The sequence below is a fragment of the Trichechus manatus genome, unplaced genomic scaffold (assembly GCF_000243295.1).
Source record: "Trichechus manatus latirostris isolate Lorelei unplaced genomic scaffold, TriManLat1.0 scaffold00056, whole genome shotgun sequence".
Classification (NCBI taxonomy): domain Eukaryota; kingdom Metazoa; phylum Chordata; class Mammalia; order Sirenia; family Trichechidae; genus Trichechus; species Trichechus manatus.
Window position 1 is genome coordinate 12,893,202 of NW_004443992.1, and position 17,357 is coordinate 12,910,558.

The 17,357-nt window shown below is 38.6% G+C and overlaps 1 protein-coding gene across 1 annotated transcript in view; it reads left to right on the forward strand.

Moving 5' to 3' along the window:
• Nucleotides 1-17,357, forward strand: part of PARD3B (par-3 family cell polarity regulator beta) — a 588,698-nt gene that overhangs the window by 515,749 nt on the left and 55,592 nt on the right. The window contains exon 20 of the mRNA XM_023732913.1: nucleotides 7,335-7,637. Coding sequence (XP_023588681.1) covers nucleotides 7,335-7,637 — 303 coding nt within the window. The remainder of the gene's footprint in view (nucleotides 1-7,334; nucleotides 7,638-17,357) is intronic.

A 17,357-nucleotide genomic window follows, 5' to 3' on the forward strand; every position in this document is an offset into this window, starting at 1 on the left:
AGTCAGAATAAGGCCGGGGCCAGCTGCAGAACAGGCCATCAATTGCTCATATGCAAGTTCAAAATGAAGCTGCAGAAAATTAAAACAAATCCCTGAGAGCCAAAGTACGACCTTGAGTATATCTGACCTGAATTTTGAGACCATCTCAAGAACAGACTTGACGCATTGAACACTAATGACTGTAGATCAGATGAGTTGGAAATGACATCAAGGACATCATACATGAAGAATGCAAAAGGTCATTAAAAAGACAAGAAAGAAAGAAAAGACCAAAATGGATGCCACAAGAGATGCTGAAACTTGCTCTTAAATGTAGAGTAGCTAAAGTGAATTCAAGGAATGATGAAGTAAAAGAGCTGAACACAAAAGATTTCAAAGGGCGACTTGAGAAGATAAAGTAAAATATTATAATGAAATGTGCAAAGACCGGGAGTTAGCAAATCAAAAGGGAAAAACATGCTTAGCATTTCTCAAGCTGAAAGAACTGAAGAAAAAATTCAAGCCTCAAGTTGAAATATTGAACAATTCTATGGGCAAAAAATTGAAGGACACAGGAAGCATCAAAAGAAGATGGAAGAAATACACAGAGTCACTGTTTCAAAAAGATTTGGTCAACATTCAGCCATTTCAGGATGTAGCATATGATCAAGAACCAATGGTGTGAAAGGAAGAAGTCCAAGCTGCAGTGAAGGCATTGGCAAAACACAAGCCTCCAGGAACTGACAGAATATCGATTGAGATGTTTCAACGAATGGATGCAAGACTGGAAGTGCTCACTCAAATATGCCAAGAAATTTGGGAGACCGGCCAACCGACTGGAAGAGATCCATATTTGTGCCCATTCCAAAGAAAGGTGATCCAGCACAATGAGGAAATTATCAAAAAATACCATTAATATCACACCCAAGTAAAATTTTGCTGAAGATAGTTCAAAAACGGTTCCAGCAGTACATGAACAGAGAACTGCCAGAAATTCAAGTCAGGTTCAGAAGAGGACGTGAAATGAAGGATATCATTCCTGACGTCAGATGGATCTTGGCTGAAAAGAGAATACCAGGAAGATGTTTACTACGCAAAGGCATTCGACTGTGTAGATCGTAACAAATTACGGATAACATTGCAAAGAATGAGAATTTATGAACACTAAATTGTTCTCATGTGGAACCTGTGCATAGACCAAGAGGCAGTCGTTTGAACATAACAAGGGGATACTGCATGGTTTAAAATCAGGAAAGGTGTGCTTCAGGGTTGTATCCTTTCACCATACTTATTCAATCTGTATGCGAGCAAATAATCGGAGAAGCTGGACTACATGAAGAAGAACGCAGCATCAGGTTTGGAGGAAGACTCATTAACAACCTGCAATATGCAGATGACACAACCTTGTTTGCTGAAAGCAAAGAGGACTTGAAGCACTTACTGATGAAGATCAAAGGCTACAGCCTTCAGTATGAATTACACCTCAACATAAAGAAAACAAAAATCCTGACAACTGAACCAATAAGCAACATCATGATAAATGGAGAAGATTGAAGTTGTCAAGGATTTCATTTTACTTGGATCCACAATCAACATCCATGGAAGTAGCAGTCAAGAAATCAAATGACATATTGCATTGGGCAAATCTACTGCGAAAGACCTCTTTAAACTGTTAAAAATTAAAGGTGTGACTTTGAGGACTAAGGTGTGCCTGACCCAAGCCATGGTATTTTCAATCTCCTTATATGCATGCTAAAGCTGGACAGTGGATAAGGAGGACCAAAGAAGAATTGATGCCTTTGAACTATGGTGTTGGTGAAGAATATTGAGTATATCTTGGACTTCCTGAAGAATGAACAAATCTGTATCAGAAAAAGTAGTCAGAATGCTCCTTAGAAAGGAAAATGGCAAGATTTCATCTCGTGTACATTGGATGTGTTATCAGGAGGGACCAGTCCCTGGAGAAGGACATTATGCTTGGTAAAGTAGAGGGTCATCAAAAAAGAGGAAGACCCTCAATGAGATGAAATGACACAGTGGCTGCAACAATAGCCTCAAACATAGCAAGATTTGTGTGGATGGTGTAGGTCCAGGCAGTGTTTCGTTCCATTGTACATAGTGTCGCTGTGAGTTGGAAGCAACTCGAGGGCAGCTAATAATATTTCTTTGCATAGTCTCCTGTTAATGCACATTTAGGCTGTTTACCATTTTTCACTATTATAGCACATAATGTATTTTTTATTTTTTATAAAATCTGAGATTCTTTAGTTAATAGAGAAATTCATTCCATTTACATTTATTGTCAGATAAATTTTGCCATTTTGTGTTACTTTCTGTTTTACTGCTTCTTTTGTATTCTATTTTCTACTCTATGGTCTGGATTTTAGTTTGTGTATTTCTTCTCTGCTGATAGTCTGTTCTTTTAGTAGTCGTTAGTAATTATATTGAGTACACTTGGACCTCTGTTGTTTGGTTTTTAACTGTAGACTGTAACTAGTGATGTCTGCTTTGAAATATGAGCAAATCAATACAGCTGGGTGATAATGGTAACTTTCTCCTAATTTGCTTCCTTCTTATTGGCTTCTGATTTTCATTAGTGATATTATTTCTGTGTAGTCATGTATTATAATATTTATATTTTTCTTTAATTTTTTCCCCAAAATGTCTAGCCCTAGTTTTATATTTAAATGAACATGTTGATCTACTATAGACCTTTCACTTCACCACTTCAACAGGTTGACTTCATTTTGATTCAGTTCTTGGTTGCTGCATTTCATTTTTAAGTAGTTTTTCAATATATGCCCATAAGTGCTGTATTTTCTTGAGTTTTTCTTTTGTCTGTGTTCTTGTCTGAAGGCAGCCTGAATTTACTTGAATTTGTAGATGAATTGATTTTTCTCCTTCTTGTAACCATACTTATGCTTACCCCTTCCCCACCCCACCCCCCCCAAAAAAAAAAACATTGCTGTCAAGTCGATTCCAACTCATAGCAACCCTATAAGACAGAGTAGAACTTTCCTGTAGGGTTTCCAAGGAGGAAACCTTGGATCGAGCTGCCAATCTTTTGGTTAACAGCCAAGCTCTTAACCATTGTGCCACCAGGGCTCACTACATGCAGTAAACTCTGATGTTTTCTCTCTTATCATATTTAAATTTTTAATGCTGATTACAATCCACAGAATTAATTCTGTGTTCTACAGCGGTTGAAATAAAAAAAAAATCCATACTAAAATATAGTTTTAAATAATATGGACATAGTGATCTAAAGTTAGCAGCAGCTCTGATTCCATATGTTCTCACAGAATACCTTCTTGCCAAATTTGTTGAGTGCGTGACCCTCAGGGCTTGATTTTTTGTGATCTTCAATTTTAGGAGACTAGATCACTCTGACAAGAGGTTAGCCTGCTTTTCAGAGAAGTCTCCTAAATTTTGGGTTTATTTTAATTAGTTTGTGTTTATCTCTGCTCTGTTAATTCTTTCCATCATCTACAAAGCACACTGATGATGCATCTATCCTCCTCCCCATTTCTTCACCATCAGGAAAGGAGACCTGCTCAAAAAAATATATCTCCTCTGGCACTGCCTCCTATCCATTCTCAAGTTGGATCCTCACATAGATTTACCCCAAAATTCCATGGTCCTACCCCCTCCTCAGATTATCTTGTTCTAAGTAAATTTTGTTTTCTCTATTCTTCTGGACTCTCTCCCTTATTTTGAGTGAAATTTCATTGCATGGTATCAGATTATGACCATTTTCTAATTCCATTGTAGAGATGGAATTTTCTTCCCAATTTCTGAATTGTTTGTCGCTTTAGGGTCTCAGGGATGGAAGTAAAGTAACCATATTTTTACTCATCTCATTTATTATAATCCCCTGTTAGAGATTATTGACTTAGCAAAGATATGATGGAAATGGTGTTGGAGGAAGATTATTCTAGCAACCTATTAAAACCCATTGCCATTGAGTTGATTGTGAGTCATAGCAATCCTATAGGATAGAGTAGAACTGCCCCATTGGGTTTCCAAGAAGCAGCTGGTGGATTCGAACTGCTGACCCGGTTAGCAGCCTGAGCTCCTTACCCACTGCACCATCAGGGTTCCAGCAACCTGTTAAGATACAGATTAAAATGGGGTGAATTGACATACCAGAAACTCTGAGAATAATCTAGGCCAGCATAGTCCACTAGAACTTTCTACGGTAATGAAATTAGTGCGTATATGTACCGTCCAATTTGGTAGCCAGTAACCACATGTGGATACTGAGTAATTGAAATGTTGCTTGTGCAATTGAGGAACTGAACTTCTAATTTAATTTAAGTTTAAGTAATTCACATTTAAATTTAAGTAGCTGTATATGACTAATGGCCCCATGTTGGACAGTGCAGATCTGGACAATATAAAGGCATCAACACTAGTCTATGGCTGAAGAAATGGAAATGAAAGACTATCCAAGAGGTGTTATGGAGAAAGAAGCAACAGTGTTTTGGCGCGGGAGGACAAAAAAAAGGAGAGGAGATTTAAATAATTCAAACACAGTGTGCTGGGGGGAACTGGGAAGCTAGTGGTTCCATCAGATAAAAAGAGATATATATCAAGAGCTATTTTGAAAAGCAGTTTGCTATCAGCTGCTAACCTAAAGGTTGGCAGTTTGAAGCCATCCAGTGGCACCAAAGGAGAAAGGCCTGGAGATCTGCTTCTGTGAAGATCACATCCAAGAAAACCCTATGGAGCAGTTCTGCTCCTTAACAAATGTGGTTGCCATGAGTTGCGATCAACTCCATGACAATGGATTTATATGTATTTTTACTTTAAAAAATAGACATTTTATGAGTTTGAGTTCCATTTGGTAAGGGAACTTCCAAGTGGAAATAATTATAAACAATTAGAATTCTCACACCAAGTTGGGAGGAAGGAGAGTTAGAGTAACCCCCCCGCCCCCGCCAAAAAAAAGAATCTATTTCCTTGATATTTCTCTCTTGAGAGAGTTTCTTCTGCCTCCATACACCCCTTTTCAGAGATTGCCTTGTCCTCCTCCACACGGAGAGACACTGATATATGGCATAATAATGACAGTTCAGAGAAATTACCATTTCACCTACTGAGGGATTAATATGAAATTAGTTACTATAGCACTCAGTGGTGCATAGAGGATCAAGGAGGAATTTGGTTTTGTTTTAGAAAGGAAAAATACAAGATAAAATAGTGCTTTGCATACATGGAGTACTTTTCATCTGAGAAGCTCTACATACTCAGCAAGCTTAATTAATGAGCAAACGTCTAAGAAAGAGAAGTGATAAAATAAGGATCTGCTAGCCAGATACCAGTGTTTTATTCCTGTGATTTTTAAAAATCAAGGTTGGTGTTTTCTTCTGCCATTAATGCACAAATGTAGCCCCATGCGGCAACCATGAGATATTCATCTTTCTACTGAATGATTTCTCTTGAAGACACCCCACTTTATGAGGGATAGCAACCACCCAGAATCCCATCCCCTAACTTTATTGATTTCCTTTGCTCTATTTGCAATGGAAATCCATCCCTATCATCATCGTGCAGCAAGCATTCTCTGATAACGGAGTCGGCACCATCCCTGGAAAGATGGTTTTGTTGCAGAACGAAGCAGGTTATCGTCTTTATCAAAAATTATTCAGAACAAACATCCATGAATCTAGGTCTAACATGCATTGAAAGGGGACGGGCAGGGCCCCTTAACGGGTGTCCTGCTGTGTAATCTTCCTTTCATCTTAATTCAAAATCCCTTGGAGATTGAAACTACCTTTTATAACAATATAAACTCTTCTAATTACTTATGTGTAGGTTATGGATTTGGCCTAGTCAAAAGAGAAAAGAAATAATGTATCTTGGCATTTATTTTCATCTTTAGTGGCTTGAGGATAGATGTTGTTTTTTTTGTCCTAAACCTTCATTTTTTTTGTTGTTGTTGCTATTGTTTCTTTCTCCCCTCCCCTGTATCTTTTCGCCTTCTCTCTACTCCAAAAAAACAGAGGAAAGAAAGAAAAAATGCCGTTCTGCCAAAAGAGAAAATGTGCTGAAAGATCATGGCTTCTAAAGATTTTTACAAAGGGTTTGATGTTTTGTAAAATAAACTTAGCTGCCATGTGTAAAAACAGCTGTTTTTGTTTGAAGAGAAGATACTGAGGGATTTTAGTTTTTCTTTTTTCGCTTCACATCCAGGTCCTCTATAGATGTCTCTGGCCAGATCTTTTCCTTCTTGCCCAAAGCCCTCTCATATTCCTGGAGCCTAGGGCTTCAGGTTTGTCCCGTCCTGTCTTAAGTGCCCTCTTTAGCCACGGGCGCCAGCACTGTCTTACTTCTCTCATCCGTACACCATGGCCCTTGTTTACTGGTGATGTAAGGTCACAGTCCAGTCCTTCCTCATTAGTGCTGAACACCTCCTAACACCACCAGGATCACCATTGTCCAGTAATATGCCGTTTTAACATGTAACTGGGAATTTAGAAGAGCTGATCCAACGCTTCCCTGATTAAATGTCAAATTCTCAACATTCATATGGATTTGGAATCCACCTAAGTGTATTTCTCTACTCCCATTCCCAATAGTCTGTGCTGTGGCACTGATCAGCAGCAGTGTTTTGTAATATCACTTAAGACTCTAGTGCTATGGGGTTCTGCCAGTAATGGTGTTTAATTCACTTGTATGTGCCAATTCATCTCTGTCAGGAGCCTATTAATTTCTTCACTATTTTACTCTGTCTGTAGCCCCAATGTAATGAGACACAATGATCACCATTTGTGTAACAAAAAACTTAGAGTCTCTTATAAATTACCTCTGATCCTACTGCTTTTAGTAACCAGAAAGGCTCTGTATTTCTTTTTCATATTTAAATCAATTTTTGCAAGCTCTTTTCTTTAGAAGAATACACAGGAACTTCAAGGACACCAAATAGTGAAATCATAGAAAAAGTATAAAATTCTGATGTGCTCTTCAACATACATGTGTCCCTGCCCCATGGAAGACTTTCCATAAAATCACATCAAAGATGTACTGTTCACACAAACACATCCCATTTGTATAGAGAGAATGTTAATGAGTATCAGCCTCTAACTCTATAATCAGCCCAGTCATCAGTGGGCAAAATGTCAAAATACCTATAGCATTGCTATAAAAATGAAGACCTGGTAACAAAGGTCAGGGATCTAAAATTAATCCATGGACTATGCTGTTGGCATTTCTGCATGATGTGATCTTGAGTAAACAGGAAAGTGACAGCTAAGAGACTGTGTAGGAAGACGTAACATCAATTCTGGAAAATATTTCAGGATATTAGCATATAAAACTCACATACAACTCTGCTACCTGTTTTACATTTTCAGGATTGGAGCAAAACATCAGGAGCTAAGGGAAAAGCAGGCAAGAGGTCTTGTTGATTACACTACCAGTGCAATTGGATCAATACATGACATGGACGATGATGAAATGGACCCTAATTATGCCAGAGTGAACCACTTCCGGGAGCCATGTACGTCAGCAAGTGTCTATAGGTCTCCATCTCCACCTCGTCCTGGACCACTTGGTTACCCTCGGGATAGCCGTCCACTGTCTCCGGAGAGGGACCACTTAGAGGGTCTTTATGCCAAGGTCAACAAGCCCTACCATCCACCAGCTTCAGCTGACAGGTAATGCAACTTAGTTAAAGATGAATGTAGCTTTCATTCAGTAAGTTCCAAATCATCTCTACAGCTGAGGCAGATAAAAATGTATCCTTCAATCTAATAAAACTGAAACGACATGGTGCCTTAGACAAGTGCTGTGCTTTGACCTCCCAGTAAGGTATCAGCCACCAAAAAATAAAGCAGTGACCAGTTATAAGGTGACATGAATGAATAGTAATAGTTGAATTCATGGTGCAACAGGGAGCAATTTTTGAAGGAATATTGTGACAGGGAACTAATGATGAGAACTTTGAAGTAATATTGTCCTTTCTCCTAAGAGCCCCACTGTGAAAGACTTTATCCAAGAAGATGGCATGACACTTAAGAGGTGAGCAGTCAGACAATAGAAAATGATGACTCCCAAGCAGATGTAATTGAGGTGGAATTATAGATAGCTGCAGAAGTGCACGGGACTCTGAAAAGTAAGAGACCTGGGGATTTTATACTCAAGGAGTATGTGATCCTTTATAGATATTCATGGATGATCAGAGGTAGCAGCAATAGGAGTTTGATGAAGTAGGAAAAGATAAGAGGTGACAAGGCCAACGATCCTTAGGTTTAGCAGCTAAGGAAAGAGATAATAGGACCATCTGTCAGTACAACCGAAGTAGGTAGGGGACGTGATGATTCCAACCCCGCCTCCTGCCAAAAGTAAAATGCCTTATCTCTTGAAAGTCTGATTTAAGACAGTTTTAGTCAATACACATTGTTAGGAGAGCCTTGGAATTACACAGACAAGGAGCGGATTGACTGACCTTGGTCCAACCTGACCGTGGCTTGAAAGCTGGAGAGAGGAGGTGGGGAGAAAGAGTGGCAATCACAAAGAGCTCTCTTTCTAGATGAAAAAAAGACTTGTTTTCCAGATTTCTTCTGGTCCTGACAACCACCCAGACCCTATTAGTAACCAGCTTTTGTGTGATAGCATGATATATTGCATATGTTTACCGTTTACGTTTCCCCAGCTGGGTGATATTATGCACTTTCAATTAGGTTGGGGAGAGGAAGGGAAATCATGGCATTTTTATGCAGACTGTAAAGTATAGCTTCACAAGACTGATTACCTTTCAGAGCCTTTCCAATAACCAAGTGGGAAGGAAGGAGCAATTTTTAATCCTTACTGTCAAGTTTCCAGGTTGATAGTATTAAAGAAAGATGGTCAAGTTTTTCTTTGGGATAAAATGAAAATATAAATTCCTATGACTATGTGATACAGCCATAATACCGAAACCGCTAATTCAAATGACTGGTAAAAAGTAGGCTTTTTTTCTCCCCAACCTTCATATAGAGTTGAATTTTATCTCATAAATATAAATATCAGGCATGAGTCTCTTCTGGCCCAAATCATAGTTAATCTTACTTTCCCTAAATCAGATAGGTCTTCATAGGAATCCTCTTTACATATGCCCATTGCTAGAATCCCCAGCACAGAGGGATTGTTTCTGTGAACCTCCCAAGCTGATATTTCCCAATACTAAGTTCATGAAATAAATACAAGCATTCTATGGAAAAAAAAGTTAGTAGTCAAATACATCTGGGGAATTCTGAGTGAAGCTACACAGAACAGGTTTCCTTCTTGCAGTCTTCTCAGGCTCCAAATATACTAGTGTACATTGTGAGTCTCCAAGAGGAGCATACGACAATCAGCACTTACTGCCCCCCAAATTTTTGTCACCAATTTCTCCTTTTTTTTTTTTTCTTTCTTTTCAGATCTTGAAGTAATTCTTTGGAACACTATTTAGGAAACTCTATACTAAGCTAATTTTCACCCATGTAGATTTAACCAGGCATGAAATTTCTTAGAATAATCTTAACGTAGGCACTCTAGAACATTTAAGGAAAAAATAAGTTATTTACTGCCCAGTCCAGATATACATATAAGCAATAGTCTTACTTTTGCCTCTGACTCCTTTGTATTAATAAATAAGCTAAAGTTGCCTTTTGTGGAGTTTTAGACTATTGTCACATTTTTGGATAGTAGATCAAAGTGTGACTCTTTATACTCAGAGTTATCTTTATTTTGCTCTTATCTTTAATTAGATTTAACGATTACACTGATATGTTCCTCATTGTTTCAGTCTTAAAGCAAGCAGTTTTTGTCTTGGCACATGGTAAGCATCCAGTAATGTTAGCTCTCATCGTCATCACTATATTATTGTTACTGTTTTTATCAATGAAATTATGAACTGGCCTGATCTTCCTGGAACCAGGTGAGTATAGATGACAAAAAAGATTGTTTTCCAGATTTATTCTAGAGTCTAAGTAGAGAGTTGCTATGGCAGTATCCCTGTGTTCATAAGCAGGAGCTCTGAGTTTTAAGCCTATTTGTTACATTTACAATTAGAAGGTACGCTGATTAATATATTCATCTGTTCATCTTTCACTCATTCAAGTATTTATTTGGCACCTATTGTGTTCTAGCTACTGTGCTAAGCTCTGGGGATGATGCAAAGATAGCTAAGACATGGCACCAGTCCATGAAGAGGGCATGTCTAGTTTGGGAGGAGGGAAACACATGTAGAAATGGATAATTGCCATATACAGCTCGTCCCCGACTTACGACATATTCGAGTTAAGATGAACTGCACATACAACCATCCAGGTTTTGTTTTTCTTTGTACGTCATATCGTTAGTAATATGTGCTACATACAATGTGCAGCACGTAGTTTGCTGATGTTATCATTCTCATGCCAGCCTCCAGAGACACATAAGGATTGGATTTATAAAGATACTGATAATAAAAGGCAATAATAATGAAAACTTAAAAAAAAAAATGAGGTGTTAGACTTAAATCAGAACTGACTTACGATGGAGTCATCCCAACGGAACCCTGTTGTAATTAAGTCGGGGAGGATCTGTAATGTAAATAGTAGAAAAGGAAGCAGCTAGGCTAGTCAGGAAAGGCCTCCAAAAGGAGGTGATTGTACTTGTTTTCGAAAGATCAGTAAGAATTGAACAGGTACAGTGGAAAAATTGTTTTCCTTACAGAATAATTAGCATGTACAAGGGCAGAGTGTCCTGAAAGAGCCTGGTAAGTTAGGGAACAAGGAGAAAGAGAGGTGCATTCCTCTCCTTATGGAGCTTCCAGGCTAGTTAGGATACAAAGAGTAAATCCACACTTAGAGTACAGTGTGAAAAGTACTACTGTAAGATAAGCACAGGGTAACTGTTGGGGAAGGAGATGTTGGGTTTGAGGCTCAGGGGGTAGCATGGGCGGAAGCCTGGAGGTGAGAGGAAGCATGGTGTGTTAGAGGAGCTAAAAAAATCTCAATAAAACAGAAACCTGAGGTGAAAGGAGCAAATGGCAGAGAGAAAACTGGAGGATCAGGGAGCTAGGCAGCAGGCAGATAACAGAGCCTTGGAGGCCTAGCTGAGGAGTTTGAACTCCATCCTGAGAGCAGTGGGGCCAAGGTTGGGATAGGAAAGGGATCTCTGAAGGGTATTAAAGTGAGACGTAATCCTGGAGCTCAGTGGGCCATTAAATGGCAAGGACAGTTTAGCCTCACCTGTAAATGATACAGTAGAGTGAAATGTTGCCTGGCCCCGAATCAGCTTCATGATCGCTGACACTGTCAAGTCCATTGTTGTGGCTACTGTGCAACGCACCTCACCAAAGTCTCCCTCACCCTCGCTGACCCTTTACTTCACCAAACACGATGTTCTTCTCCAGTGATTGATCCTTCCTGATAATGTGTCCAAAGCAAGCGAGTCGGATAATGGGTTCTGTTGTGATCCATAAGGTTTTCATTGACTAATTTTCAGAAGTAGATAGTCAGGCCTTTTTCCCTAATCTGTCTGAGTCTAGAAGCTCTGCTGAAACCTGTCCACCATGGGTGACCCTGCTGGTATTTGAAATACCGATGATATAGCTTCCAGCATCACAGCAACACATAATCCAACACAGTACATCAAACTGACAGACAAGTGGTGTAAATAGGAGGATTATTAATGACTTCACATGTGGTGATTGTTAAACACGATTTTACATTTTATAATTATTTGTATCTATACTTATACATGGAAACCCTGGTGATGTAGTGGTTAAGAGCTACAGCTGCTAACCAAAAGGTTGGCAGTTCAAATCCCCAGGCGCTCCTTGGAAACCTGTAGGGCAGTTCTACTCTGTCCTATAGGGTCACTATGAGTTGGAATCGACTCGACAGCAGTGGGTTTGGTTTGGTTTGGTTTTGTATACTTATACATACATGTCCATAATACCTGTCATAGATCTCTACCTTATGGGAACATATCAGGGCCCACAGTGGCTACCTAATAGGGGCAGCTTCTGTCTCTTATCCTTCTGTTTCTCAAGGGTTGTCCCTGAATCTGCAACCCCTTTAAGAAAACATGACTTATAAATGATTCATCTGTAAATGATGGTGGTTAAAAAGAAAAGCCCTGCCACCATGACGGAGACATATGTCTGGATTATAATAGTGCTGGTTCTTCCAGGATTTGAACATAGAATGAATTAAATCCTGTCCCCTAAAACCTGACAACTACTTAGGGTTTATAGTGTGTTAGTCTTCCACTGAAGCACCAGCATTTAGGGCCCCCACAGCGTATAAACATTAAAGCTTTATGTTTGAATGCAGATAATCCAAAGTAGGGTGATTCGGTGTATGTGGCACTTGGCCACAGTTGTGGTTTTGCCTTAGTTTGTGTGATTATTTGACTTTTCTTTACTAGAGATTGCCAAATTTGTTTGATCACATACCCCATCAGTAAAAAATACCCTGGTTGTTAAGCTTCCAATTACGTATACTTATTTCTAAATGATATATACGTACTTACCTTACTAATACATTATATGCATTATGAAACATACTAAATAGAGAAATTAATAATAAGTAGAAGTTCTAATATTTTCTTCTTCCCCCAAAATGGGATGCACACAGCCCATTTCAGAGACCATTCATCTCAACTCCAGGCTCCATGGGTATAATGTGCCCAGATCTGTGTATACTTGGTTTTGCTTACCATTATCTCCTTAGCTCCTAAAGAAGTACAGTCTGTACTCAGTAAGCATTTTGGGAATAAATGAATGATTCAACAGAATCTTAGAGTTGGATGGGACCTTAGGTGGTCAAGCTTCACATCCCATTCAGCAGGGGCATCTCCCCAGTGAAATCCCTTACAAGACATAACTCCATCCATGTTGGCATACTCCCAGTGACAAGAATTCACAAGGTATCCTTTTTCACTTTCAGAGCACTCTGATAGAAACGTCACTTTTTATCCATCCAAAAGCTATCTTCATGTAACATTCACCATGGATCTTGCATTGGCCTACTTAGATGCAAAATCTAAGCCCCGTTAACAGCCATTCAATATTTGAAGTGACTTCCATGACCACCTTCATTAGCACTTATTGAACTCCAAACATGTGCTGGGCTCTGTGCTCAGAGCTAGCCTTACAAGGATGAAAAACACACACAGCACCTGACCTTGAGAAGTTCACTGTATTATCAATATCAGAATCAGTTCAGTATAAACTCTTCCACTTGCCTTATTGTTGTTATTGTTGTCGGTTGCCGTCAAGTAGCTTCGACTCATGGTGACCCCATGTACAACAGAAGGAAACGTTGCCCAGCCCTGCACCATTTTCATGATCATTGGTATGCTTAAGTTCATTGTTGTGGCCACTGTGTATTTTGAGTGTTTTCCAACCTAGGGGTCTTATCTTCTAGCACTATCTCAGACAATATTCTGTTGTGATCCACAGTGTTTTTGTTGGTGAATTTTCGGAAGTAGATTGTCAGGCCTTTCTTCCTAGTCTGTCTTATTCTGGAAGTTCAACTGAAATCTGTCCGCTATGTGTGACCCTGCCAGTATTTGAAATACTGGTGGCATAGCTTCTAGCATCATAGCAACACACAAGCCACCACACTATGACCAACTGACAGATGAATGATGGCTCCAGATGTCTTAATCATTTCTTGTATTATAGTCCACACTGTAGCCCTCTTGGTAGCAGTTTTATGAATACACTCAGAGTTTATGTCTGCCTTCCTTTGAACATGGCAGTGCAGAACTGGACAAAGTATTTAGATATGGTCAGAAAATCAGGGAAATCAATAGCACTCTTGCATCCTTTCATCTTAAAATCCTTTACACTTACTAATAAGTTTTATATCAGCCATGTCATTATTGGCTTGTATTGCACTTTTTAATTAAAACCTTCAAGTTTTTTTTGTTTTTTTTTTTAACCTAAGTTTCTATCAGGCCATGTTACCTAATATATTCGGTAAAATACGATATTTGTACTTTTTTTTTTAATGTAGTATATTCTCTTTATCCAAGTTAAATATTTTCTTATTAAAGTTAGCCCTTTGTTATAGGCAATCAAGATATTTTTAAGTATTGATTTTTGTCCTCCAATATATTAGCTATCCTTCCTAGGTTTATACCATCCTCATATTTAATCATTGTGCACTCATCCATGTCATTTATAAGATCATTGATCAATGTCAAGTACAATCCCTGCAACTCATCACCTGAGACCTCCATTAATCAACATTCTTTGGGATGTTCACTCAGCTATTAATCCAGTCTACTATTATCCAGTCTGCATTCTCCAGTTCATCCAAACATTGTGGAAGATTGTCAGATATCTTACTGATATTAAGGTACACCCTGTCTGTGAGAATTCCCTGAGCTATCAATCTAGGAACCCTCATAAGAAAGGGAATTAATTACATGTTCTTGGTGAATCCTAGAGATTCCTTTTTTTTCCCCCAGATATTCACAAGTAATGTGTCCTTTTATATTCCATTATACAAAATAAGAGTTTCTGTTGTCCAGTGCAATGCTAAGCACTTAGTTATCTTCTTACTGAATATTTACTTCTTGGCTGATATACCTCAGCTGTAAAATTAAAGTGGCAAACAGCTCTTCAACACTCCAGTTAAGTGGCCTTGATTCCCCAACATGTAGTCACCAGTGTTTATAGGAAACTTATTGAGCATCTGTTATATTCCACAGGTCATACAAAGAAGTTTAGACAGTCCTGACCCTCAAGGAACTCAGTGTAATAGCTGAAACCTTCTCATTAACAAATAATTACAGTATGACAAGTCACTTTAGAAGAGAGATACAGACAGAGGATATATTGTAAAAATTATGAGATTGCATATACAATCAATTTGAGAAAGAGCTGAGGCTATAGATTGGTCCTTCTAGGACGTTGGGTAAAATTTGTTAATTTTTCAAAGCCTCAATTTCTTCACTGTAAAATGAGGATAAGAGTATATATACCTGTCATGGATTGAATTATGTCCCCCCAAAACTGTGTGTATTAATTTGGCTGGGTCCTGATTCCCAGTACTGTGTGTGATTGTCTGCCTTTTGTCATCTGATGTGATTTCCCTATGTGTTTTATATTCTATCACTATGATGTAATAAGATGGATTAGTGGCAGTTATATCGATAAGGTCTACAAGATTAGATAGTGTCTTAAGCCAATCTCTTTTGAGATATAAAAGAGAGAAGTGAGCAGAGAGACATGGGGACCTCATACCACCAAGAAAGCAGTGCCGGGAGCAGAGCACATCCTTTGGACTTGGGGTCCCTGTGCCTGAGAAGTTCCTTGACCAAGGGAAGACTGATGACAAGGACCTGCCTTCAGAGCCAACAGAGAAAGCCTTCCCCTGGAGCTGACACCCTGAATTTGGACTTGTAACCTACTAGACTATGAGAGAATAAATTTCTCTTTGTTGAAGCTATCCACTTGTGGTATTTCTGTTATAGCAGCACTAAACGACTAAGACAATACCTCTTTCCTATGGATTGTTTGAAGATTAAATGGCATTATCCCAGTGCCTGCTTCAATAAATGTTGACTATAACTCTTTAGGAAGGTTACTGGACTATATATTCTGGCAGTATATTATATATTTTGGGACTATATATTATGAAGGTTATTGGACTAAATATAACTAGTTAGGAAAGTTATTCTTTATATCTAGTTGTTGACCCTTACCGTCACAGATTTGGAAACCAGTTAGATTCCATCTGTTCCATAGTCACATTGTTAATTTCTAACTCCTGCCAGTGTATTTTTCTCATCAGAAACAAAAAGTGAAAACAGGAAAGAGAGTTAGTGGGGGAAAAACTAGAAAACAGCTCAAATTTTGTTAGATCACTATTATCATCTGCCCAAGTGGAGAAGAGCACAGTTATTACACACTGAGCTACTTTGTCAATTGTTTGTTAAAAATTTTAACTCATTAGATATCCCTAAGCTTGTCATCAAAGCTAATACTTGCTTCTTGCCATGTCACTTGAATGTCCATTTGGTTCATAGTTAAGCTTAACAGTTGTCCACGGAATGGGCTAGCCCAATTTCTTTGGGTCCCAGATGAGCTATTAACAACAACAGTGTGTCAGGTCAAATCCCAGTTAACTGTAAACAGCAGAAAACCCTAAAGGAATGTAGATGGTCCAGACTTGATAAAGCAGGCTGTTTTCATCCTTCTCCTTTGCCTTTCCCACAGGTTAGGCCTTCTTCCTAATGTTGCATCGTGATTCTAAGATGAAGGTTGCAGCTTTAGGCTTCTTGTCCACTTTCCTAGGAGAAAGAAGGTGAAAGGGGCAAATGGCCAATGGAATATGCCAATCAAGTTCAACCCTTTTAAAAAGTACCTCAACAACTTTTCATTGGTAAAAACTGTATTAAAAGATCATGTCTAGTTGCAAGAGAATGCTGAGCAATAGTATTTCATCTTTCCAGTAAACAAAGGCAAAGGAAAAGAGAGTTGCCAAGTTGCTGTTAGGGAGTCATTCCATGGAATCCAACACAAAGAGATTACCTCTAGGTGACTTCTCTATTTTTTAATTTGTCACTCCCCCTTTAATAATGCAACGTTATAGATTAATGCTACATAGTACTCTGGTCAAATATATTAACTCTGTGGGAGGCCATTCCTATTACGTAAACCCTCTTTTATAGCTCCAACAGAAGTATTTTAGTCTCAGTAACTTCTAATATCACTTAACTAAGGTAACTAGGGGACATGCATACTTAGTTTTAATGACCACTGAAAAATCATGGTTTGGGAATTCTAAGATGAGGGCAATGAAGGATACAAAAAAGTGTTAACTGGAAAGCTTTGTAGCCAGGTGTGAACAGCCGGTGTAAACATATCTTGTATTATTGGGGCAGTGCAGGATAATTGGTATCTCTTTATCAAAGCGCTGTTGATTTTAGAGTGTCAGCATCTCACTGAGCCACAGCTTTGTCATGTAAGGTTCATGGCTCTGATGGTGTTTGTCCCCAGACCCTTTCTCTCTAGTGATTTTTCCAGTTAATTTTACTTTAGTTGAATGACTTTTTTTTAGCTCTCACTTCTGACTCATGGCTTTGTGATGCTGTGTGTAGGGACTAGAACGATGAATACAGCAGATTACTTAGAGATTGTTTTTAGTTTCTACAAAGAGAGCCAAAGTGATCTTATTACAATTTAGGAATCCCAGTGATAAATGCCACTTCTTTAGAAAGTCAAAATTCACCAATTGTACAAAGCAGTCAGATTTTTTTCTTAGACCATATTGCCATCAATTTTTAAGTGACTTTTAAAAAATAATGAGAATTCTCTTAATGAAAGAATCTCTATGACCAGATAAGTGCTAATAGTAATTGGTATACCATTAACTCTACTTTTCTCCATCCCCTCTCTTTAAAACTTG